Genomic DNA, 27,152 nt, shown 5'->3' with positions numbered 1-27,152 from the left:
CCCCCTAGCAAGTGATGCTGTCCCCATCGACACCGTCTGCAGTGTCAAGAGTCGGTGTCCATGTCATCCTGCATAAGCATTGCAAGTGCACGCTTTTGAGAATGTACCGCAGGGGACTCCGAGGAAGCAGAATCAGACCATACAACCATAGAGGACTGTAGGATCTGAGTGGCATGCTCAGTCCTAGCAACCCTGTCAGAAATCTGAGAAATAGTCTTCCTCAGAGAGACTAACCATTCTGGCTCTCCTACTGGGATCTGCGCTATAACAGCGCAATCCTGATTACATGGTATGGAGTCTTCCTGAGAAGACAAATCCTCTGCAGAATTTGAAACAGTGTCCCTAGACATGTTGTCACACACACCAAATACCCCACAAACACACAGGGTATTCACTAGACAAAGTTTTCCCCCAAGAATGGCAGAGAGACACAGAAATTGGAGCCAACCCACATACAGCGCCATTAGAGGTATAGGGAGACCCCACACCAGCGCTGACTGTGTCCCTTAATAGGTGACACAGCCTATAATACAGCCTCCCCCGCCCTTCTAATACCCCCCGTTACCGTACAGAAAGCTGGAGTTGCTCTGGAGGGACCTGGACATCCACTAGTAGTGATTGCAGGCAGGAAAAATGGCGCTGAACGCTGCTGGGTCCGCTCTGAGGAGAAGCTCCGCCCCTTCAATGGCGCTGTCTTGCCGCTCTTGAAGATTATACTGGCCTGAGAAAACTTGTGCTGGCTGAGATCCGCGGACCCCGACAGGCTGGAAATGGTCAGTGTAGGGTACCTTGCTGGCTCAGGGCGCCCTTCACAGTGCCGCACCGAACTACCGCTGAGCCGTCCGGGAACGCGGTGAATACCGCGCTCCCACCCTTAAGCCGGCCTCTTCACACTGACCCCCCGCATGTAAGGGGGGACAGTGACTAACTCGCCACACTTCAGCTCTGTGAGGGGGTGGCGGCTGGCTGCCGGGGTGAGCGTTCCCCTGTGGCGGGGCGCGATCTGTCCTCTCTGGAGCTCAACGTCCAGTCAGCAGAGGCAGTGGCTCAAGACCCCACAGGGCGGACACTGCTCCCCGCTCTCAGTCCCTCGATGCAGGGATGCTGTTGCCAGCAGCCTCCCTGTAATATAATAAACTCTAAAAAAAAAAAAACTTTTACTAGAGTAGCTCTGTAGAGCTCCCCTAGCTGTGACCAGCTCCTCCGGGCACATTTTCTAAACTGAGTCTGGTAGGAGGGACATAGAGGGAGGAGCCAGCCCACACTATTAAACTCTTAAAGTGCCAACGGCTCCTGGTGGACCAGTCTATAACCATGGTACTAATATGGATCCCAGCATCCTCTAGGACGTAAGAGAAACAGGTATAATACACATGCAACACAGCCTGAAATACAATACAAGCCTGCCCTATTGCATGTGAGAGGAGACACAGGAGAGAGGACAAAAGCGCACAATGCTGCACAGCCCCAGTGAGCCTGTCAGCGTATCACATATACATATAAACAGTGCGACTGTCTAATAAAAAATCCCTCAGAGGGATGATTTGTGCACAATATAGCGGCTCTCCCCTTCTACACCCGGTACCAGTGATCCAGCGTGTGACCGTTATGGAGGAGCTGTGTGAGGCTGCTGCTGCTTATGCAGAGGAAGGAGCCAAAGAGCCGCTGAGCCCGCTCTGATGTAGCTCCGCCCCCCCGCTATGGCGCTGGAGCTACTGTGTAATCTTTATACTGGCCTTGTCTCCTAAGTGTTTGTAGCCTCCCATGACTGCTTGATACAAGGTATTTAGCCAGTCTCACGCAGAAGCCACAGCGCTCCCCCCCCCAGGAGGGACCCGTACGCCTCACCCGCACCGTGAACCGGGGGTACACCCCTAGCGGGGTCCTCTGTGTGTACTCACTACCGATGATCACCTTCAGACAGCGTTAGGGGTGTGCGGCATGCTGCGGCTGCGAGAGCCAAGGCACCATACCCCGCTGAACAAACAGCCCCTCAGGACGGTGGTCCTGCAGCGGGGATGCGGCTCTGCACCTCAAGAGGCAGGTGACCCCCCCCCCCCACGGTGCAGGTATGCTGTTGCCCAAACAGCATACCGAAAGAAATAAAAGTTTAAAAGAAATTGAAGAAAAAAAACTCTGGAGCTTGCAAAGTGTGCATCCTCTCCTGAGGGCACTTTTTTCTAAACTGACCTGTAGGAGGAGGCATAGAGGGGAGGAGCCAGCACACCTAGTTGAAGAAATTTAAAGTGCACTTGCTCCTTTGGATCCATCTATACCCCATCGTACTAATCTGTCCCCAATATACCTTATGGATACTAGAGAAAAATCAGCGCAGTCTCATGAAGTGCCTTGCTGGATCCGTTTGCGATTATGATGCATTCTACAGCAAAAAAAGATGCAAACGTACAGAATCGTGCGTGCAGAGAAGGGCTGTGTGGTGCAATAGCAGCAATAGTGTATGAGGAGACAGCTGTATTTACAAAGCTGCTGCTGCGTGTTTGAAATTACAATTTACAGCTCAAATAGCATTAAGAGTAAATCCCGGCGTGATTTATATTTACTGTTAGTGCTGCTTTCAATTTCCACCTCAAACCTGCCTAGAAGGGGCGGCTTTGCTTTGTAAATACAACCCATCATGTCCATAACTGGGGTGCAATTATACTTTATTAATTGATTATATTCACACCAACACACACTTGTGATAAATATTGTAACCAAATAGTGGATGAAGTGAAACTTCTGGAATATAAAAAATAAGAATTTACTTACCGATAATTCTATTTCTCGTAGTCCGTAGTGGATGCTGGGAACTCCGTAAGGACCATGGGGAATAGCGGCTCCGCAGGAGACTGGGCACAAAAGTAAAAGTTTTAGGACTACCTGGTGTGCACTGGCTCCTCCCCCTATGACCCTCCTCCAAGCCTCAGTTAGGATACTGTGCCCGGACGAGCGTACACAATAAGGAAGGATTTTGAATCCCGGGTAAGACTCATACCAGCCACACCAATCACACCGTACGACCTGTGATCTGAACCCAGTTAACAGCATGATAACAGAGGAGCCTCTGAAAAGATGGCTCACAACAATAATAACCCGATTTTTGTAACAATAACTATGTACAAGTATTGCAGACAATCCGCACTTGGGATGGGCGCCCAGCATCCACTACGGACTACGAGAAATAGAATTATCGGTAAGTAAATTCTTATTTTCTCTGACGTCCTAGTGGATGCTGGGAACTCCGTAAGGACCATGGGGATTATACCAAAGCTCCCAAACGGGCGGGAGAGTGCGGATGACTCTGCAGCACCGAATGAGAGAACTCCAGGTCCTCCTCAGCCAGGGTATCAAATTTGTAGAATTAAGCAAACGTGTTTGCCCCTGACCAAGTAGCTGCTCGGCAAAGTTGTAAAGCCGAGACCCCTCGGGCAGCCGCCCAAGATGAGCCCACCTTCCTTGTGGAATGGGCTTTTACAGATTTTGGCTGTGGCAGGCCTGCCACAGAATGAGCAAGCTGAATTGTACTACAAATCCAACGAGCAATAGTCTGCTTAGAAGCAGGAGCACCCAGCTTGTTGGGTGCATACAGGATAAACAGCGAGTCAGATTTTCTGACTCCAGCCGTCCTGGAAACATATTTTCAGGGCCCTGACTACATCCAGCAACTTGGAGTCCTCCAAGTCCCTAGTAGTCGCAGGTACCACAATAGGCTGGTTCAAGTGAAACGCTGAAACCACCTTAGGGAGAAATTGAGGACGAGTCCTCAATTCTGCCCGGTCCGTATGAAAAATTAGGTAAGGGCTTTTATAGGATAAAGCCGCCAATTCTGAGACACGCCTGGCTGAAGCCAGGGCTAACAGTATTACCACTTTCCATGTGAGATATTTTAAGTCCACAGTGGAGAGTGGTTCAAACCAATGTGATTTTAGGAACCCCAAAACTACATTGAGATCCCAAGGTGCCACTGGAGGCACAAAAGGAGGCTGTATATGCAGTACCCCCTTGACAAACGTTTGAACTTCAGGAACTGAAGCCAGTTCTTTTTGGAAGAAAATCGACAGGGCCGAAATTTGAACCTTAATGGACCCTAATTTTAGGCCCATAGACAGTCCTGTTTGCAGGAAATGCAGGAAACGACCCAGTTGAAATTCCTCTGTAGGGGCCTTCCTGGCCTCGCACCACGCAACATATTTACGCCAAATACGGTGATAATGTTGTACAGTTACATCCTTCCTGGCTTTGATCAGGGTAGGGATGACTTCATCCGGAATGCCTTTTTCCTTCAGGATCCGGCGTTCAACCGCCATGCCGTCAAACGCAGCCGCGGTAAGTCTTGGAACAGACAGGGACCCTGCTGGAGCAGGTCCTTTCTTAGAGGTAGAGGCCACGGGTCCTCCGTGAGCATCTCTTGAAGTTCCGGGTACCAAGTCCTTCTTGGCCAATCCGGAGCCACGAGTATAGTCCTTACTCCTCTCCTTCTTATGATTCTCAGTACCTTGGGTATGAGAGGCAGAGGAGGGAACACATCACTGACTGGTACACCCACGGTGTTACCAGAGCGTCCACAGCTATTGCCTGAGGGTCCCTTGACCTGGCGCAATACCTGTCTAGTTTTTTGTTGAGGCGGGACGCCATCATGTCCACCTTTGGTTTTTCCCAACGGTTCACAATCATGTGGAAGACTTCTGGGTGAAGTCCCCACTCCCCCGGGTGGAGGTCGTGTCTGCTGAGGAAGTCTGCTTCCCAGTTGTCCACTCCCGGAATGAACACTGCTGACAGTGCTATCACATGATTTTCCGCCCAGCGAAGAATCCTTGCAACTTCTGTCATTGCCCTCCTGCTTCTTGTGCCGCCCTGTCTCTTTACGTGGGCGACTGCCGTGATGTTGTCCGACTGGATCAGCACCGGCTGACCTTGAAGCAGAGGTCTTGCTAGGCTTAGAGCATTGTAGATGGCTCTTAGCTCCAGGATATTTATGTGAAGTGATGTCTCCAGGCTTGACCACAAGCCCTGGAAATTAGTGATGAGCGGATTCGGTTTTACTCGGTTTTACTCGGTTTTACTCGGTTCTCAAAACGGCATCTTATTGGCTCACGGATGTCACGTGTTTTGGATAGCCAATAAGATGCCGTTTTGAGAACCGAGTAAAACCGAGTAAAACCGAACCTCGCTCATCACTACTGGAAATTTCTTCCCTGTGTGACTGCTCCCCAGCCTCTCAGGCTGGCATCCGTGGTCACCAGGACCCAGTCCTGAATGCCGAATCTGCGGCCCTCTAGAAGATGAGCACTCTGCAACCACCACAGGAGAGACACCCTTGTCCTTGGTGACAAGATTATCCGCTGATGCATCTGAAGATGCGACCCGGACCATTTGTCTAGCAGATCCCACTGGAAGGTTCTTGCGTGGAATCTGCCGAATGGGATTGCTTCGTAAGAAGCCACCATCTTTCCCAGGACCCTTGTGCATTGATGCACTGAGACTTGGCCTGGCTTTAGGAGATTTCTGACTAGTTCGGATAACTCCCTGGCTTTCTCCTCCGGGAGAAACACCTTTTTCTGGACTGTGTCCAGGATCATCCCTAGGAATAGAAGTCGTGTCGTCGGGATCAGCTGCGATTTTGGAATATTGAGAATCCAACCGTGCTGGCGCAGCACTATCTGAGATAGTGCTACTCCGACTTCCAACTGTTCCCTGGATCTTGCCCTTATCAGGAGATCGTCCAAGTAAGGGATAACTAAAACTCCCTTCCTTCGAAGGAGTATCATCATTTCGGCCATTACCTTGGTAAAGACCCGGGGTGCCGTGGACAATCCAAACGGCAGCGTCTGAAACGGATAGTGACAGTTCTGTACCACAAACCTGAGGTACCCTTGGTGAGAAGGGTAAATTGGGACATGTAGGTAAGCATCTTTGATGTCCAGAGACACCATATAGTCCCCTTCTTCCAGATTTGCAATCACTGCTCTGAGTGACTCCATCTTGAATTTGAACCTTTGTATGTAAGTGTTCAAGGATTTTAGGTTTAAAATTGGTCTCACCGAGCCGTCCGGCTTCGGTACCACAAATAGTGTGGAATAGTACCCCTTTCCCTGTTGTAGGAGGGGTACCTTGATTATCACCTGCTGGGAATACAGCTTGTGAATGGCTTCCAATACTGCCTCCCTGTCTGAGGGAGACGTCGGTAAAGCAGACTTTAGAAAACGGCGAGGGGGAGACGTCTCGAATTCCAATTTGTACCCCTGAGATACCAACTGAAGGATCCAGGGGTCCACTTGCGAGTGGGCCCACTGCGCACTGAACTTCTTGAGACGGGCCCCCACCGTGCCTGAGTCCGCTTGTAAAGCCCCAGCGTCATGCTGAGGACTTTGCGGAGGCGGGAGAGGGCTTTTGTTCCTGGGAACTGGCTGTTTGTTGCAGCCTTTTTCCTCTCCCTCTGCCACGGGGCAGAAATGAGGCGCCTTTTGCCCGCTTGCCCTTATGGGGCCGAAAGGACTGCGCCTGATAATATGGCGTCTTCTTTGGTTGAGAAGCTACCTGGGGTAAAAATGTGGATTTTCCAGCAGTTGCCGTGGCTACCAGGTCTGATAGACCTACCCCAAATAACTCCTCCCCCTTATAAGGCAATACTTCCATGTGCCTTTTAGAATCCGCATCACCTGACCACTGCCGCGTCCATAATCCTCTTCTTGCAGAAATGGACAGCGCGCTAACTCTTGATGCCAGTCGGCAAATATCCCTCTGTGCATCACGCATATATAGAAATGCATCCTTCAAATGCTCTATAGTCAGTAATATACTGTCCCTATCTAGGGTATCAATATTTTCAGTCAGGGAATCCGACCACGCCAGGCCCGCACTGCACATCCAGGCTGAGGCGATTGCTGGTCGCAGTATAACACCCGTGTGAGAGTATATACATTTTAGGATATTCTCCAGCTTTCTATCGGCAGGTTCCTTTAGGGCGGCCGTATCAGGAGAGGGTAGTGCTACCTGTTTAGACAAGCGTGTGAGCGCTTTATCCACCCTAGGGGGTGTTTCCCAACGTGCCCTATCCTCTGGCGGGAAAGGGTACGATGCCAATAACCTTTTAGGAATTATCAGTTTATCGGGGGAAACCCACGCCTCATCACACACTTCATTTAATTCCTCGGATACAGGAAAAACTACAGGCAGTTTTTTCTCACCAAACATAATACCCTTTTTAGTGGTACTTGTATTATCAGATATATGCAATACATTTTTTATTGCTTCAATCATGTAACGTGTGGCCCTAGTGGAAGTCACGTTTGTCTCCTCATCATCGACACTGGAGTCAGTATCCGTGTCTGTGTCTGTCATTTGAGGTAACGGGCGTTTTAAAGCCCCTGATGGCGTTTGAGACCCCTGGACAGGCACAAGCTGAGTAGCCGGCTGTCTCATGTCGTCAACTGTCTGTCGTAAGGAGCTGACACTGTCACGCAATTCCTTCCACAAGCTCATCCACTCAGGTGTCGACTCCCTAGGGGGTGACAACTGTATAATAGGCAATTGCTCCGCCTCCATCTCATTTTCCTCCTCAAACATGTCGACACAATCGTACCGACACACCGCACACACACAGGGAATGCTCTGATAGAGGACAGGACCCCACTAGCCCTTTGGGGAGACAGAGGGAGAGTATGCCAGCACACACCAGAGCGCTATATATATACAGGAATACCACTATAAAATGTGCTTTTCCTTTTATAGCTGCTGTTAGTATAAAACTGCGCCAAATTAGTGCCCCCCTCTCTTTTTTACCCTTTTCTGTAGTGCAGGACTGCAGGGGAGAGTCAGGGAGACGTCCTTCCAGCGGAGCTGTGATGGAAAATGGCGCCCGTGTGCTGAGGAGATAGGCTCCGCCCCCTTCTCGGCGGCCTTTTCTCACGCTTTTTAGGTGAGTTCTGGCAGGGGTTAAAATACACCCATATAGCCCTGGGGGTTATATGTGGTGTATTTATGCCAGCCAAGGTGTTTTACATTGCTGCTCAGGGCGCCCCCCCCTAGCGCCCTGCACCCTCAGTGACCGGAGTGTGAAGTGTGCTGAGTAACAATGGCGCACAGCTGCAGTGCTGTGCGCTACCTTGTTGAAGACTGATGTCTTCTGCCGCCGATTTTTCCGGACCTTTTCTTGCTTCTGGCTCTGTAAGGGGGCCGGCGGCGCGGCTCCGGGACCGAGCTCCGAGGCTGGGCCTGTGTTCGGTCCCTCTGGAGCTAATGGTGTCCAGTAGCCTAAGAAGCCCAATCCACTCTGCACGCAGGTGAGTTCGCTTCTTCTCCCCTTAGTCCCTCGATGCAGTGAGCCTGTTGCCAGCAGGTCTCACTGAAAATAAAAAACCTAAAACTAAACTTTCACTAAGAAGCTCAGGAGAGCCCCTAGTGTGCACCCTTCTCGGCCGGGCACAAAAATCTAACTGAGGCTTGGAGGAGGGTCATAGGGGGAGGAGCCAGTGCACACCAGGTAGTCCTAAAGCTTTTACTTTTGTGCCCAGTCTCCTGCGGAGCCGCTATTCCCCATGGTCCTTACGGAGTTCCCAGCATCCACTAGGACGTCAGAGAAAGTTTAGTAGTTCATGGGCATCTAAAGCAATGGTTCCCAAACTCTGTCCTCAATGACTTATAATGGTACAGGTTTTAAGTTTATCCCTGCTTAGCCACAGGTGACTTAATTAGTACATCAGTCACTATGATTTAACCATCTGTCAGATGCAACCACACCAGGTAGTGTTTTATCTGACCTGGTTGCACAGGATGCGACCAGTCAGATAAGCAGTGTCAGCAGTGGCAGGGAAGAGAAACTTCCCTCCGCTGCTGCTGTCAGAGGGACCAGGACGTCCCTCTACCTCCCTGCACCCTCCCCCTCAGTGTTGCCATGCTGCCGATCATTGCTGAATATATTTATTTATATATTTATTTTTAGTATATTTTTTTTTTTTTTTTTACTAAAATCATTTAGGATAAGGTTAAATTCATGTTCTTCAGCTATTTCACTCATAAAAAACCCCGACAATTTCGGAGTGGTTTTTGGAGAAAAATATCGTCAATTAAGTGGTTAAAACCTGGACTGGTGGGGTTGCTTGAGGACAGAGTTTGGGAACCACTGATCTAAAGGATACTGGTCATTGTTCAGAGGCAACCAAGAACATTTCAGGATGAACATATCACAATCATTATTATTTGTTCATGTCTAGAAAATTTTACACTTACATCTCTAACACTGTTTTGAGTTGCTCAAGTTTGGCTTTGCTTTCTTCAATTTCTGAATCATTGTTCTGTCCAAGTTCAAGAAGAAGATGTCTTGCAATGTCCAGTACTTCCTGTTTAATATAACATGCATAATTATACTGTATGCAACACATTATGGGCAGACTAGATAACCAATTGGTCTTTATAGGCAACAAATGTTCAGAAAATAAAAAGGTATATAACTCAAAATTCTCCACTTGCCTGTAACTGCTTTGGTTTCTTCAGTTTTAATTTTCCCGTCTTGTAGCCGTGGCATTTTTCAAATAGATCAAAGAACCTTAAAATAGCAACAAAAAAACCCACAAAAAAAACACAATATATAAAAAAAAAAAAAAGAGTAAAGCTACTAAGCACAGGAAGGAAGCAAAATTATTATAAAAACACATTACTAGGATAGCACAGCAAGGTCTTTATTTGTGACATAATTGTTGAACACGTTTTTTTATCAAAATAAAAAACATACTATAGCAAAGACGCCTTGCATTAAAACACAGCTATAACTTCAATAATTTATAGGGTGAATAAAAGTGCAGTAAGACTTCTTCATTTTCAGACTATGACAACACTTCCTGGATAATTTGCAATCCGAAGGCCAACCCCTTCACTATCATAAACTGCTCGCAATATCATTACCTCTCACATCATCAGCCACTCAAAAAGCAGAACTTGGAGTACAATAGTAAGGGAGTACTTTGATTGCTGATTTAACATAAACCTACACAGGAGAGTCTGTATCCATGCAAGTAACAGAAGCTTTTACCTTTGGTGCCTTACTTCCATTTTCATCTTCTGCTTTGGTGTCCGGTCACCATGTCTTATTACAGCTATCACGCATCGGAGCTCCATCCTTTTAAAGAAAAGAAGGTTAGGAGGGAGTAATCGTTTTATTAAGGATTATTATAGTCATAATTTTGACTTGAAAATATAGTTAAGAAACCACTAGTGCTATGCTAAAGATTATTCTTTTAAACAAAAAAAAGTGAAGAAGGTCAGTAAGAGATTACAGAGAAGTTCTGGGTTTACTCATGGTCTCAGATGAACAAACTCTGCATGTACAGGTTTTCTGTTTCTCTATGAGAGCCCAGAAGTAATGCTATCCATACATTGGAGAATAGGGGGTAAGGCCGATCACTGTGGCACCATGCAATCACCGGCAGGTTACAAATCAGAATGCGGACTGGAAAGTAAATATTTTAGGAGCAAACGAACTGTGTTTGGGCACTCATGGCAATTTCACCACCAACAACTTAGCAGTCAAAACTGCTGTGAGTAAGGTCTCCTACAGACTAGTGATGTAAGAACAAAGGAGAATGGGTAGAGAGGAAAAGCTTCACTACACAGGGTATTTAATCAACAAAACATCTATTTAACGTTGCACATAAAACAAATATATAACAGAAGTATAATTGTACAGATAAGCCTACCTCTTGCTTATGCAGACATCTAAAGGTGCACACACAAGGCAATTCACTACAGGAGCGAAATTGTCTAGTGTGTCCCCACCCTGGCCAGACCAAACAACGTGGGCATACACACTGTGCAATAACGCTAGCACTATCGCACAGTGATGTCATGCCGCAGCCGGCCCAAACAAGCAGCATCTGACTAGATTGTCCGATTGAGCTGCATGCACAGCCGACCGAGGGGGTCATTAACGACCCCTGGGACCGCGCATCGGCCGTCTACAGCACACACACTGAGTGATATAATAATCAATATCACACAGGAGGGTAAAAATGAGCGATATCTCTTATATCGCCTAGTGCAGGCATGTCCAAACTGCGGCCCTCCAGCTGTTGAGAAACTACACATCCCAGCATGCCCTGACACAGCTTTAGCATTCTCTGACAGCAAAACTGTGTCAGGGCATGCTGGGATATGTAGTTTCACAACAGCTGGAGGGCCGCAGTTTGGACATGCATGGCCTAGTGTGTACGGGCCTTAATCCTAATCTTTATGATAAATTGGGATTTTAGATGACAAATACTTTGCCACCATGTGAGTTATGTATGGAAGACACAAGTAACTACTTGCTTACATTGTTCCTGATGTTGTAGGAACTATAGGTATATCTTCTGCTTCCAGAGGTATAGACCAGGGGATGTTAAACTGTGGAGCAAGCTCACGCATGATGATATTTCTGAAATAAAAATAAGAACAGCATGATGGCTAACATTTCTAAATTACCTAATATGTTCACATCAAAAAGACTATATATAACCCATAACTCATTCTAAAGCACAATGTTCTGGAAATATAATGCAAGTGTTGCAATGAATGTAGCAGAGAATATTGAAAAACATATATATATATATATATATATATATATATATATATATATATATATACACACTGTACTATGATCCTTAATTTATACAGTGCTACTAGTGCTCCCCAAGGTACATAAACAAAAACATTATGAGCAAAACAAGGAAAAACAAGAGTTATAGTAGACTTACCATGGTTAACTCTGTTTCTTCAAAGTCCACAGGACTGACATGTGGTGTAGGTGGATGGATAAGGATCGGGCACCAAACGGTGAAGCTTTTACGTTCCTAGGATTCCCCAGTCCAACCTCCCCTATAACACCACCTCGAGAAGGAAGACCGGTACATACGAGAAAAAAAAACAAAACACACTCTTCCATACCAGAAGGAAGGAGATAGTGAAAAATTCTCAAATTCGGTGCGTCAGCGTTGGCGCCCTGTAGATCCTGTGGACTTTGAAGAAGGAAACAAGAGTTATAGTAGACTTCGGAAGTCCACAGTTAATCCACAGGATTGACATGGGGATGTCCCAAAGCAGAATTTAAGGGAGGGGACGCTCCTGATTTGACATAAAAATCCGACACCCAAACGCAGCATCCTTAGAGGCAAAGGCATCAAAGGTATAATGATTCAGAAACGTACTGATAAATGACCACGTGGCTGCCTTACAGAGCTGCCCATGAGGGGGTAGAACGGGCATAAACATTATCTGGGATCGGGAGATCAGATGATTATCTCAGAAGTCTACTCTCAAGCTGAAGCCATCTCGCCAGTGTTTGCTTATTAGCAGGCCATCCTCTCTTATGGAATCAAAATAAGACAAAAAGAGCATCTGTTCTTCCGATGTCACTGGTATGGATCCACGTAGTTCCTTAGTGCACGGACTACGTCCAATGATGCATCACCCACAGTGAGGTCAGGCAATTGGAAGGCTGGGACTACAATTTCTTCATTAAGGTGAAAGTTACAGACCACCTTAGGAAGATAACCAGACCTGGTTCTGAGAACTGCTGTGTCTTGGTGAAAGACCAGAAATGGGGGCAACAGGAAAGTGACCCTAAATCTGATACTCTCCTAACTGAAGCTATTGCCAGTAGAAATAGAGATTTAGCGGTCATCCACTTGAAATCCACCAAGTACAATGGTTCAAAAGGGGAGCTTGAAGAGCCTTGAGAACTAGTCCTAGGTCCGAAGGAGCAGTTGGAGGTACAAAAGGAGGATGTATGTGAAGCACGCCCTGGAAGAAAGTGCAAACATACTGTAGAGTTTCAATTTTCCCTGGAACCATATGGATAATGCAGAGATCTGCACCTTAAGGGAGGTTAGGTGGAGACCTCTCTCAATTCCAGCTTGAAGGAATGGCAAGATTCTGGAAACTCTAAAGTATCGAGGCTCATAACTTCTGGCCGCACACCATTGAAAATATGCATGACAGATACAGTAATGGATGCGGATTGAGGATGGTTTCCTTGCATAAAGCATTGTTTGAATTACCGCTTGTGAAAATCCTTTTGCCTTTAGGACGGATGACTCAAGCGCCACGCCGTCAAAAACAGCCGATCCAGGCCTCTGCAGATCTGTGTACCAATTGCGTCTGGGCCAAGCCAGAGCTATCAATATCACGGCACCGCCTTTTTGTTTAAATTTGCGATTCACCCTGGGCAACAGGGAGATTGGCAGGAAGACATATGCCTGACTAAATTTCCATCTTACTGACAGATCATCCACGAAGACTGCTCCGGGATCTCTTGTCCTGTATCCATATATTGGGACCTTGTTGTTCTGACGTGAAGCCATGAGGTCCACTTCCGGCAACCCGCATTTGCCTACCAGAATCTGAAAGACTTCTGGGTTCGGGGCCCATTCGTCTGCATGAATGTCGTGCCGGCTGAGGAAGTCCCAATTTAGGACTCCTGGTATGAATACCGCGGACATTGCCGGATGATGGAGTTGGCCCATCTGAGGATATGGCCTACCTCCTTCATTGCCATCCGGCTGAGAGTGCCTCTTTGGTGACTGAGATAGGCTACTGCAGTCCGACTGGCTCTGAATCGGTCTGCCGTGAAGTATTTCCCTCGCCTGAGTGAGTGCCATGTAGATGGCCTGAGCTCCAGGACACTGATTGACAGACCACTCTCTTCTTTAGTTCAACAGCCCTGAAGACAGAATTGACCTGTTACGGCTCCCCAGCCTCTGAGACTGGCATCCGTTGCCAGGAGTACCCAGTCTGAGACCCAGAAGGGTCGACCCTTGTCCAGGTGGGATACTTGTAGCCACCAGGTCAGTGATAGACATACTTCCAGAGAAAGAATCATCGTCTGGGTTTTTAATCGTCCAATGCGGTCTATTCCATCTGGAGAGAAGAGGCCTTGAATGGAACAGAGCATATTCTGCCATGTCGAATGCTGAAACCATTGACCCCACTATCCGCTTCGCTGCATGGATTGATACTCTCCATCTGTGCAGCAAGCTGCGGATTCTCATCTGTATCGTGGATATTGTGTCCAATGGCAGAAAGATTTTCTGCAAACTGGAATCCAGTATCGGCTCCTAAGTGCATCATCCGTTGAGATGGGACTAGGGAGGATTTTGCCCAATTTATGAGCCATCAGTGAGCCTGCAGGAAAGCTACAGACACTTGTAGATGGCAGAGGAGGATTTCCTGTGACTGTAGGCAAAGTATAGATAGGGTTGCACGTATAAACCAACCAATTATTTTTCACAATACGCACCAATGGTTTGATAAAAATTCTGTTCAATTTATTAAAAACACAATAAACAAGACAGTATTGAAAAACAATTAATAGACTTGAACATCAGAGACAGCACTAATGAATGTATCCACAATATAGAGTAAGCTACTCATGTTGCAGTTCCGTTGCTACATAGAGATGGAGCCACGCTAGTCGTGGCTCCGTCAGTGACTAGGTGCGCCCGTCTGGGCGCACCTAGTCACTGCGAGCGTCTCCGTCTGGACGGGCGTGCCCACCCGGACGGAGACGCTCCCCATTCACTTGAATGGAAAGCGTCTCCATCCGGGCGGGTACATGAGCTCAGACAGTGACGCTTAAAATGGGAAGCGGCTCTGTGCACTTCCGACGTGACTAGGCAGACAGATCACGCCAGGTATGCATGTGTGAGCTTCAGCCAGCAAAGATAACGGAGGCTCCATCTGTATATCCAGGGAGGAATCCAATTATCTCATACCAGCACACCCAATTATACCCACATATTATCACCTCCCCAAAATCCATAAGTCACTTACTGCACCTCCTGGGAGACTTATTATTTCCGGTGTTGGGTCCCTTACTGCTAACCTTTCACATTTTGTTGATTTCTTTTTACAACCTTATGCAGCCTCATATTAACGGTCACATATTAAGGATACCACAACCTTTCTGAATGAAATTTCGAAAATAGAATGGAGGGAATCCTATTGGTTTGTAACATGTGACGTCCAAGCACTCTACTCTAACATTACCCATGACAAGGGAATTTTGGCAGTGGAGAGCCATTTGAATACCTCAGACATCATGTCAGAGGGCCTACAAAAAGTTCATTATTGATTCCATCTCTTATTTTATCCACAACTATTTTCTTTTTGATCACTCATTATTTACAGACACTGGGGACAGCCATGGGAACGAGTTTCACGCCCAGTTTCACCAACATATATATGGGTGTGTTCATGGATGCACACATATGGGGCAGGACTTGGGCGCAGACCTCGTCTTCTATGGCCGTTGCATAGATTACATTTTTTATTTTTGATGGTGATATCTCGGATATTTCCTTTCTTTCTCACTTTACTACAAATGTTGAACACAAAAGAATTTAATCTAACATTCACTTGTAAGATGAAGAGGAAAGCCGTTTCCTTCCTGGATATATCCCTCCTAGTGGAAAATAATCAAATCACCACACAAACTTTTAGGAAAGAAGTGTATAATTTTAATTTTCTACATTATGACAGCTCTCATTATAGACCCTGGGTGCAAAATATCCCCAGGGGTCAATTAAGACGCCTACGTAGAAATTGTACCAAGTATGATACATTTGAGAAACAGGCGGAAGAGATGTTGATAGCATTTGATAGTAAAGGCTATCCTGAGAAGATACTCACCTCAGCATTATTAGAAATAAAAAACTTGGAAAGAAGTGATCTTCTAGTATATAAAGATAAAAGTCAAATTAAAGATACACTTCTTTTTATCTCTAAATATAATAGAGCATCTAAACAGAACAAAAATATAATCAATAACTATGGTACGGGGTATTCTGCAAGCAGACCCTCTTTTAAATGCTTGTATTTCCTCAAAACAGAAAGTAATCATCAAAAAAATTGAAAATCTTTAACACTGGCTCATCCCCAGCTTCTTTTCAGACAAAAAAGTAAGCAGTAGTAGTAATAACAAGGTACCTCCATATGAGGCCCATCTGAACTGGCTACCTAGTAAAATAAAGGGATGTTTCAAATGTGGTTCTAGATCTTGATCACTTGTTCATTTATTAGCAATAATGTTTGACAATTCAGCTCCTCCAAAAATGAACAATTTGAGATTAAAACCTGATTGAACATAAATTGTATATCGATTTATGTGATTTACAGTCTGCAATGCAGCTGTAAATTTATTTATGTTGGTAGAACAAGAAGTCGTCTTAAAGTGAGATTTTTGGAACACAGGCGAAATATTTTAAATAATTCCTGTGCGCTCGGAAACCCAAAACATTTAGTAGAATGTCATGCCAGGAGTCCTAAGGGTCTCACACTCACAGGGATTGAATGGGTGAAACCTACTGCAAGAGGAGGAGATAGGTTTAGAAAAGTGTGTGTACGTGAGAACTTCTGGATTCATAAATTAAGTACCCTCGTTCCCGAGGGACTTAATGAACTGAGATTGATCCCTAGACTAATTTCTCCATCCTGAATACATCTAGATCATTAACCAAAATGGATAAAATATATTTATTTAGAATAATATCACACCAGTAAAAACTGGTACACGATATACTGTATAAAAAGGTAAAAGGTGATCAGAGTAAGGGGGAGGAGCCTAACGCGTTTCGTCACGAATCACGGAGAGGTAATCACACACTACTAATAACTGATATTTCACTGCTGGGACTTCTATGTTTTATTAGCTACAGTGTGCATGTTGCCTCTGCACCTGTAGTAAAGATTTGCTACAAAGTTAATCTTCTGAAGCGATACAATTTCATTAAGCATGCAATAGCAATAATACAACTTTCAAACAGTGTTACAAATTTACATCTGTATTAAGGTAATGCTCTATATACTGTTGTAACTATCTTAATCTGTGGACACTGTCTATCAATTATTAATACGGGTTTTTCAGAGTATACACAAATCTTATAATTTTTTTATACAGTATATCGTGTACCAGTTTTTACTGGTGTGATATTATTCTAAATAAATATATTTTATCCATTTTGGTTGTCAGCTCTCCACAATTATGGTATACTAACAACACTGTAAGCGCAGCCAATCTTTCTCTTTTTTCTCTGTGTCTAAGGCCGCTTCTTCCAAATAGATAGCTGCTTGCCTTATATTTGTTATGTGGGATAGCTGTTCTCTCATGGCGTCCATCGAGAGAGAATCCTCTAATGCAGAGGTTCCCAAAAGCGGTTCCTCAAGGCACCCCAACAGTCCTGGTTTTAAATGTATCCATGCTTGGCCACAGGTGACTTAATTAGCACCTTGGTCAATTTGATTTAACCATCTGTGCTGAGCCATGGATATACCTAAAATCTGAACTGTTGGGGTACCTTGAGGGCCGCGTTTGGGAACCTCTGCTCTAATGTGTCCACCCAGCCTGCAACAGCCCTGGCTACACATGGTGAGGCCATAGCTGGTCTTGTAATTGCCCCTTCCAGGTAAATCACAGATTTAAGACAGGTTTCAACTTTTCTCTCTGTCAGGTCTTTCAAAGACGACGTTGATGGTATAGGCAATGTAGAAGTACGCACTAGACGTGCCACATGAGCATCAACTGTGGGAGGTACTTCCCATCTTGCAGGGCCATAACTAGGTGTGTGCGGAGGGGGCAACTCGCATGGCTCTGCAGGGTAGGTGGCGCTGTTGGCAGCGCTGGTCAATTATCTGTTAATTACTTCCACTTGCAGCTTCCCCCCTTTTTGAAGCCCAGGATCTCCTGACCGCCCGACCACCTACCCTGACCCCTTATGTCACCAATACCTATACAATATTCATAAACTCAACTTGAGATTTCTTTGTTATTAAGTCACACTGTCCTTTATAACATTTCAAGATGCTGACATATCCAGGATTTGAACCCATTGCCTGCGACATTGCAGTCAATCTTATTCACTGAACTATCTGTCCTTGCATAGGAAGGTAAATAATTCTAAGCTAGATCATTCTAACTATTTGACATATCTTGCATGTCCTGATATAGTCTTTGCTGTGTCTAACCCCCACAGAGTTTGTTCCCAGATTGTAAGTCAGATGTGTACCAATTTTTGAGTACATTGCTCCAGCAATTCCGGAGTTATGCTGTCTCCTGATATACTCTGTGCTGCTGTCTGCCCCCTAGGGATGCTAGGGATTTCAGATTGTGTTAGTTGCCTCCGCAGTGTTTTAATACGCTCGTATGTAAAACTTCACGATCTTCGCTAGTAAACTGTGGATCTGTATAGAAAGACAGATTATATATATATATATATATATATATATATATATATGGAGGCAGGGGAGAAGAACAAGCGCCATATGGTGTAGTAATTTGGATTAATCGGAATATTGTAAACACATATATAAAATGTAAGTACCGGATGGATTCTTGAGATCAGGCCTATCTATCGAGTTTTTAATCAGCAAACATAATATAATGATATTGCTATACAAGGCAGTAGCTTGCGATTGAATGAGCCAATACATCATACTGGACCAACTTGAACCACCTGGATAAGTATATCTTATATGCTAGATTGAATTTTTGATTTGGTACGCAGGAAATATAGGGGAGGGTTCCCTAAGAAATCTGCGAGGTTACTACACTATATGGCGATGATCATTGTCTCCTGATATATAGGTGGGGAACAGCCACTGAGAATAAAGAGAGACAGATAGGCCTGATCTCAAGAATCCATCCGGTACTTACATTTTATATATGTGTTTACAATATTCCGATTAATCCAAATTACTACACCATATGGCGCTTGTTCTTCTCCCCTGCCTCCACAGAATTGCATGACTGAATATACCTAGGTCATATCTTGAAGAACTGAGCAGCCACCAAAGAAGTTTGGGAGGTGTCTATAGAGTACGAAGTCGTTGCTAGAAAGTTACTGATACGGAACATTCACGACCAATTAAGTCCCAACATCTGGACTTTTGACGACCCCTTCCTTTGAAGGAACATTTGAACGTTGGACAAAGCGCACCGACCTATACAACTCTTTCTCTCTCTCTCTATATATATATATATATATATATATATATATATATACACATACACACACCAGGAAGATGAGCCGCACTCACAGACTTGTAGATGGCATAAACACTCCGGCGTAAGACCAAAATAAGTCACATAGCCTGGATGGAATTCCATCCAGGCTATGTGACTTATTTTGGTCTTACGCCGGAGTGTTTATGCCATCTACAAGTCTGTGAGTGCGGCTCATCTTCCTGGTGCATGTCTATTACACTGAGCGGGCACCACAGCAGTTGTCAGAGGTGTTGGAGTGCCGGACAACCATCTGGGATATATATATATATATATATATATATATATATATATATATATATATATATATATATATAATGTGGGAGGGGGCATCATAGCATGTGCCAATCCTGCCATGCCCCTTCCCCGTGAGTCCTTATGGGAGGAGGGGGGGGGAGAGATACCATTCCCTCTCCGGCGCAGGGCGCCAAAAACTCTTACGGTTCTGCCATTTGGCACATTCTACCGGTGGAAAAGGGTACAAAGAAGCCATTTTCTTACGCAGTTTAAACGTCTTATTTGGAGCACCCCGGGATTCCTGCATCATTTCAGTAAGCTGATTTGATTGCGGGAATTCAGTTTTGACTATTTTTTGATGTTTAAGGATTGGAGCCTTAGACTTTGGTGCTGGGGCTCCTGCTCCTCTATTGTCATTATGGACTTTACTGCACAAACCAATGTGGGCACAACCACTGAGATATGACGATCTTCTTCACTTGAGCGGGGCTCAGGGAGAGAAGAGTCAGCCTCATCTTCTGAGGACATCTCAGAGTCTGAAAGCCGTGTAGATTGTGAGGACGGTGCTGCACGTCTACGAGCTATTATTTTCACAGGCTTGTCTGCCTCCAACATCTGTTGAAAGGTCGCTGAGGTCTGAGCCAAATCCTGGACTGAGTGTGAGAACACATCTACCCATGGAAGCTGTGGAGGAAACCTCATAGCTAGAGTTATAGCAGGTGTATCCAAGCGATCCGCTTTACGTGTCAAAACCTGCGCAAAAGAAGCCACCCAAGGTGGTTCATGTACTTGTGCTGGTTCCGGGCTAGAAACAGGTTTATCAGCTTGATTTGGTTTAAGAACATAACAACTTGAACACAACTCATTCTGCACCAGGTCCTGAGAGGTTAATCCTGCAGCACAGGATTTGCATGAAATTAACACAGGTGCAGCAGCTGCCTTGTTACACTTGCCTTTCATTGACATCATAACAATATAATCACATCATCAGTGTAAATTAAGCAACAATGTGACAGCCTGCACTTAAAACAAATAAAAGTGAAGCACACAGAAAAAAAACCTTCCGTGCCAGCCTTTAAGGTATGAAAGGTGAACGGGATAGGAATGAGCTGACAGAAATAGAATAAAAGTCGGACAGCAGAACTAGCATAAGTCACAAAGGGATCAGTATGGTATCCCGCTGCACGGGATGCCTAAGGTCAGTATACAGACATTGGCATCCCAGGAAGTGGAATGGCGGCAGGGGCCGAGTGCAACGAAGCCCCTTGAGGCTCGGTGGCAAGCTACGCTCACCACAGGTTCTATTCTCCCTCTATGGGTGTTGTGGACACCCACAGTGGGGGAATCACCTACCTTGCTACTAGCGGCGGTATGGTGCACCCGTCAGGATCCCAGCGTCAGTATTGTGATAGCCGGGATCCCAGCGAGCCGTATACTGACCGCATACCGTCACAAACAACGCAATAAATTACACAATTGCAATGGGCATTTAATCAACTACTCAGTACCACAGAGGTAGGTAGGAGTCAGTGCTGTATAACCTGGCCCTTGGGAGAGGTATACAGGGAGGCTGAGCCCAGCGTTCCTGTAGACTTGCTGTAACAATTTCGCCCAGAGTATATACTGTCATCAAACGACTACCTGCAACAGACGCGTCCAGCATATATAGCCACACAGAGTGTATACTGCCACACAGCGATTACTGCAGCAGACACATGTATAATGTCGCTCAGCGTCTTTTAAACGGAAGCGGGCCAATCAATTCAAGGCGGTAAAACTGCAGTTAATGCAACACCTGAGCTGGGGGGGAGAGGCGACCGGGGAAGTGCCCTACACCCCACTGCTGCCCAGGGCTCTGCATCCTCCGCACTTATCCCCGAAGATTGTGATGCCTGGAGGTGTAGCGGGGGTGCAGCCAAGAAAGACGCGTAAAAATAAAAAAGCACCACCGTTTTACATGTGGTCCGGCTCCTGCCGCCCCAAACAAAAAACTGATTTTCCTTGGCCAGGAGGCAGGGCTATAGGGAAGATTGGACCGGAGCATCCTAGGAGTACAAAAGCTTAACCGTTTGGTGCCCGATCCTTATCCAACCACCTGAATAAAAAGGACTGCCAGTAAAAAACATTGCAGAACATGGAAAGGGGTATAAACATTGCTGCAGCAACAGTCATAAGACCCAGATAAGCAGCAGAGTGGCCGGACCCAAGAGGCAGGTGCCATGTAGGCAGTAGGGGATTAGATTATGGTATAAGGAAAGGAATAGCACATGGGGGGGGGGGGGGGGGGGGCTGATCATGAGAGCTTGTAGTCTAAAGGGAAGTGGTAGACAGGCTCAGGTGACACAGAGGGGAGAGACCGTGAGCCAGGGTCATGGGGCAGTGGAGTTCGGATGAGAGCTGGATGGAGATTGGAGGGAAAATAGTACCACCAGGAGGAAATACAGAGGTATAAAAATCCCACCACGAACGCTGAGACCTGACAGAGCCGGAGATGCCGACCGTGGAGGAGCTGTACCGTAACTACGGCATTCTGGCCGACGCCAAGGACGATGTCAGCCAGCACAAAGACGCTTATCAGGTTATCCTGGATGGTGTGAAAGGAGGCGCAAAGGAGAAGAGACTGGCCGCTCAGTTTATACCCAAATTCTTTAAGCATTTTCCAGAGTTGTCAGACGCTGCTCTGAATGCGCAGCTGGATCTGTGCGAGGATGAGGACGTTTCGATCCGTCGGCAAGCCATTAAAGAACTGTCCCAGTTTGCTGCAGGAGAGAACCTCCCCCGTGTGGCAGACATTCTCACACAGCTTCTGCAATCAGATGACTCTGCTGAATTCAACTTGGTGAACAATGCTTTGCTGAGCATATTCAAGATGGACGCTAAAGGCACGTTAGGGGGCTTGTTCAGCCAGATTCTTCAAGGAGAAGATATTGTCCGCGAGAGAGCCATTAAATTCCTCTCTGCCAAGCTGAAAACGCTTCCCGAAGATGTAATGACCAAGGAGGTGGAGGACTTAATATTCTCTGAATCCAAGAAGGTTCTATATGACGTAACAGGAGAGGAGTTTGTCCTGTTTATGAAGATCCTGTCTTCACTGAAGACATTGCAGACAGTTAGTGGAAGACAGCAGCTGGTGGATTTAGTGTCTGAGCAAGCAGGACTGCATCAAACACTGAACCCGGCAGACCCAGACTCGGTGGACCGCCTGCTGCAATGTATGCGCCAGGCCGTGCCTCTATTCTCAAAAAATGTCCACTCCACTAAATTTGTGACCTATTTCTGTGAGCACGTTCTTCCCATCCTGAGCTCCCTGACCAGTCCGGGTGAGGGCATTGATGTCCAGTTGGAGGTATTGAAGCTGTTGGCTGAGATGAGCTCATTCTGTGGCGACATGGACAAATTAGAATCAAACTTGAGCAAACTTTTCGATAAGTTACTGTACATGCCGCTACCACCGGAGGAGGTAGAGAATGGGGAGAACACCGTCAGTGAGGAGCCTAAGCTGCAGTTCAGCTACGTGGAATGTTTACTCTTCAGCTTCCACCAGCTTGGGAGGAAATTGCCAGATTTTCTCATTGGTAAAGTGAATGCGGAGAAGCTGAAAGACTTCAAAATCAGGTTACAGTACTTTGCCAGAGGACTCCAGGGGTACATTAGACAGCTACGCCTGGCTCTGCAGGGGAAGTCTGGGGACTCGCTTAAAACAGAAGAGAACAAAATCAAAGTGGTAGCCTTGAAAATAACCAACAATATCAATGTATTGATCAAGGATTTGTTTCACAATCCTCCATCGTACAAAAGCACGGTCACTCTGTCTTGGAAACCAGTCCAGAAAACAGATGTTGGACAAAAGAGACCAAGTGAAGACACTTCATCCAGTTCCCCTCCAAAAAAGCCTATTGGTGGACCAAAAAGGGACTCCAGGCAGATCTACAACCCGCCCAGCGGAAAATACAGTGGAGGCCTGGGACCCTTCTCTTACGGTGAGCAGAGAGGTGGATTCCGCGGCGGCAGAGGAAGAGGTTGGGGTGGACGCGGGAACCGCAGTCGAGGGAGAGTTTACTGAGTGAGGCGAGACTGACATGGGACACACAGAGCGGACCGGCAGTGATCACTGCAACGAGGACTGCGTGTCGCCTCCTCCGTCACCAGCGGCCACAGACTTTACATGAAGAGTTCTTTCTACCTTAGTATGTACCGAGTGTTTTCTATTTGGATGTCCTGCAGCCTCAGACACCCGCTGCACATCCAGGATTACTCAGAGCTGCTTCCATGTTTGTCACACAGTTTCCAGTCTGGAAGGTTTTGGTTCTAAGAATTTCTGTGTTCTGAAGACGTTTGTTCGGTTGTCGTCATCCTTCGTAATGAAGCTCTGAGGATCGCACAGCTGCGTTCAGCTGCATTTTGGATTTGTAGTTAACTTGAGCCCATTAACATTTTGGTTATTTTGTCATTGCCAAAATACGCCTCTGTCACCTGGACCAATGTCTGCATGCTTGTGTTGGGCGCATGGGTTACATCTAAATGTTGTTTTTGTTTTTTTTAGTATATATTGTTTCCCCATGTAGTTTTCTTAATTATCTTTTGTTGTAATCAAAAGCTCTTTTTGTTTTTAAACATTCTCTTGTAATTTATTCATTTATGACGCAGCCACGGCACCACAAAAACCGCCCTCTCATCTCTTTATTTTTCTTTGTTTTTTACTTTAGCCGGCAGAGTTTATCATTTTGTACCCAGGTTACGGTGCATAAGACCTGGAATTAAAATATTTTCTCCTCTTCAAAAAAAAAAAAAAAATCCCACCACCTCCAAGAGAAATCCTGGTTTTCTTAAGCTATATTTTTCAAAAAAACATTTTAAACCAGCATGTTGATACAGTGCCATATGCCAGTAGTTGTTTAGAAGAATACTAAAAGGAAAGGGACTTTAAAGGATTGCACTTAATTCTACATTTTCCACAGGAAAAGCATAAGCTAGGATGGGAAAGCAGGGAGTTCTAGTCGCGTATGACAGCTGTAGCAGCAAATACACACTCTTACCCAAGGATCTTTGCACAATCATCATAATACTTCATGGAATTCTTCACAAAGCTGAATCCATTGACATCACAGACATAAGACTGGCCATTTGCACGCAGCAAATCAAAACCACACACAGTTTGCTGTCAAGAAAAAAAACATTGTAAAACACTGTATATTTAAACTATCTTACAGAAAAGAATCATTGCAGAGGTAACCTATAGGAGTAATATTATTATTTATTATTATCCTTTATTTATATGGCGCCACAAGGGATCTGCAGCGCCCAATTACAGAGTACATAAGTAAATTACAGAGTACATAAACAAATAATCAAGCAGGAAAACAGCAACTTACAGTTGACGACAATATAGGACAAGTACAGGGTAAATAAACATAGCTACATCAGCAGATGACACTGGAATAAGTATCAGGTGGCAGAAGACTGCTGGATTTGGTGCAGTTGAATATTATTAGAGTAAGAAAAGGATAAGCACATGAGGGAAGAGGACCCTGCTCGTGAGAGCTTACATGCTAAAGGGGAGGGCTAGACAGACAGGGGTGAGACAGATGGGGTACATAGAGAGCGCGGAACAGAGGTTTAGGATGAGATTTGGCTGGGTTTGGTGAAGAAGTGGGTCTTCAGAGACCGTTTGAAGTTTTGTAGAGAGGTGGAGAGTCTGAGGAGGAGAGGTAGGGAATTCCAGAGAAGTGGTGCAGCACGTGAAAAATCTTGGAGGTAGGAGTGGGAGGAAGTAATCCGTAGGCAGGAGAGTCTGCGTGCATTAGCAGAGCGAAGAGGACGGGTGGGAGTGTAAAGGGAGATAAGGTCAGAGATGTAGATGGGAGAGGAGTGGGTGAGGGCTTTGTAAGCAAGTGTGAGAAGCTTGAAATGGATTCTGAAAGGGAAGGGGAGCCAGTGAAGGTCTAGTAAGAGAGGAGAGTAACCGCTCTATTGAGCCTACAGGTACAACTCAATGTTCTATCTAGGCTGCTGGTGCAGTGCACCATGTGTATTCTTGCAGCAGTAAAATTAACAAGGTAATAGGTAATGTTTGGCACCAGATGGCATTTGTTATATTAAACATGTTTAAAAGGTTACAAGATAAATAAGTACAATGCTCAACTTTTTGTTGAAGTGTGGGTTCTGGCTGTGTTTGCACAGTCTCCCAACTCCAGAGTTGCCGTGATAAAGATGGCAGTGCGGAGAGCCAGACAGACACGCCTTGTAGAGATAGAGTGAGCCTTACAGCAGTGATTACGTACTGTAAATGAATGAGTGGAAGTAGGGAGGAAGGCAGAGGTTAGGGACCTACAGTATTCAGGTTACAACAATCAGATACCCAACTTAGGGGTTGGAAAGCAGCAGTGCCCCTTTCCTGTAGCTCTGAAGGTATTATAGTGCTTCTCATCGTGAGCTAGGAAGCAAATCAGCACGACCAAGACCAAATAGCTCTGATCACAGGCAAGGTAAAACTGCTGCCCATACTTCTAGGGCCTACCTCACTAGACCATAAGCAGCTTGCAGCTGGTAAAAACGCACACACTGTTCTGAAGTAGTTTGGGCAAGAAGACAACATATCTGACAGCAGTGATCCAGGATGATTTGTGTGCAAGATTAGGAAATAAATCTGGATTGATTAAAGGGACAGTGGGCTGGATTACCTCCTGCCAACACTTTTAATAGTGTACATAAAGGGCAACAAGGCCCCATGAAAAAGTTATATTATAACTTATACTAGGGTAGCGTTGCTATATCTCTATAGTCAGGTAAACATACGAATTACAGAGGTTCTGTGGTTGACTGATTTTAAGTCTGCATTTCACTTGGACTAAATTAACCACAGAATCTGTGTAATTCCCATGTGTCCCTGATTAAAGGAATATTATAGCAACCCTATACTAGGATTAAGTACACAAGATATTGTATGTAAAAGCTCTCAAGAGCTAACTGAGTAGTTAACTTCACTTTTTAACCAAAGACCCTGTTCCTACGAGACACCTAATTGAGGCCCGGCCAACCTGAGGCTCTCAAGATGTTGTAAAACTACAAGTCCCAGCATGCTTTACTAGCTTATCAGCAGGAGGGGATACTAGTTTCACCACAGCTGGCGAGTCACAGATTGACCAGACCTGCTCTAATCTTTCCCCCCATATGACCTGGTCTGAGTTCAGCTTCCCAAGTCAATATCCTGGTAACTATCCAGCAATCTGAATATAAAAAGTAAGATGTAACATGGAATAACTAGCGGGGAAAAAACCTTTTAAATCATTTTGTTCTTTCTGAAGTATTTTAACGTTTCAGCAGTCACTGATAATAGAATGTGCGATTACAGTACGTAGCATTTTATCTGCTTAGATTTGTGAATAAAAACAAAACTGATCTAACATGTTGCAACATTAAAAAGCCCTCAGCACAAACATAATACACCGATAAGCAGGTATTGCACACAGCAAACAGTCACATTTACACAGTACAGCCAATCACCTTGAAGGCGAGGCACACTTTCCAGGCTATTAGTTTCTCTCTGGCGTTTAAGATGACAGGATACCGAACTTCTTTCCCTTCACTGTCTCTTTCTACCTTGCCATCCAGCGCGGGAGACTTCCGAGCTTCAGCGTGGGCATAGTCTGGCCCCACAGTGTAAACCTGTATTACAAAAATACAAAGCAGTTGGTGCCAGCAAATAATCCAAATAATAAGTCTATTGTTGGTATGATTGTTAACAGGGCCCAAATTTGTTTTTTAGGAGAGGTAGAACGTAAAATACCTTGACATCAGTGCCGTCAGTGGGCATAAACTCCTCATAAATATATGCACCAGTTTTCCTCACACTGCTTTCAGGGGAATACACACTGCTACGACTGCCAATCTA

The 27,152-nt window shown here is 45.5% G+C and overlaps 2 protein-coding genes across 2 annotated transcripts in view; one reads left to right on the top strand and one right to left on the bottom strand.

Moving 5' to 3' along the window:
- Positions 1 to 27,152, bottom strand: part of PPIP5K2 (diphosphoinositol pentakisphosphate kinase 2) — a 243,396-nt gene that overhangs the window by 108,203 nt on the left and 108,041 nt on the right. Inside the window, exons 6-12 of the mRNA XM_063964081.1 lie at positions 27,048 to 27,149; positions 26,765 to 26,926; positions 24,298 to 24,419; positions 11,306 to 11,407; positions 10,028 to 10,114; positions 9,469 to 9,544; positions 9,229 to 9,338 (exon numbers count right to left, since the gene is read on the bottom strand). Of these exons, the coding sequence (XP_063820151.1) occupies positions 9,229 to 9,338; positions 9,469 to 9,544; positions 10,028 to 10,114; positions 11,306 to 11,407; positions 24,298 to 24,419; positions 26,765 to 26,926; positions 27,048 to 27,149 (761 nt within the window). The remainder of the gene's footprint in view (positions 1 to 9,228; positions 9,339 to 9,468; positions 9,545 to 10,027; positions 10,115 to 11,305; positions 11,408 to 24,297; positions 24,420 to 26,764; positions 26,927 to 27,047; positions 27,150 to 27,152) is intronic.
- On the top strand, positions 21,729 to 23,875 carry LOC135061752 (apoptosis inhibitor 5-B-like). The gene has a single exon (XM_063964080.1). The coding sequence runs from the start codon at positions 21,753 to 21,755 to the stop codon at positions 23,322 to 23,324; it is 1,572 nt and encodes a 523-aa protein (XP_063820150.1). The 5' UTR covers positions 21,729 to 21,752; the 3' UTR covers positions 23,325 to 23,875.

This window comes from Pseudophryne corroboree, chromosome 1, assembly GCF_028390025.1.
Source record: "Pseudophryne corroboree isolate aPseCor3 chromosome 1, aPseCor3.hap2, whole genome shotgun sequence".
NCBI lineage: Eukaryota > Metazoa > Chordata > Amphibia > Anura > Myobatrachidae > Pseudophryne > Pseudophryne corroboree.
Note: the sequence above shows the minus strand (reverse complement) of the source record. Positions and strands in the feature narration are given on the sequence as shown.

Bases quoted from the DNA above. Each gene is read 5' to 3' on its own strand.
- LOC135061752 (XM_063964080.1), top strand. From the start codon at position 21,753: ATGCCGACCGTGGAGGAGCTGTACCGTAACTACGGCATTCTGGCCGAC.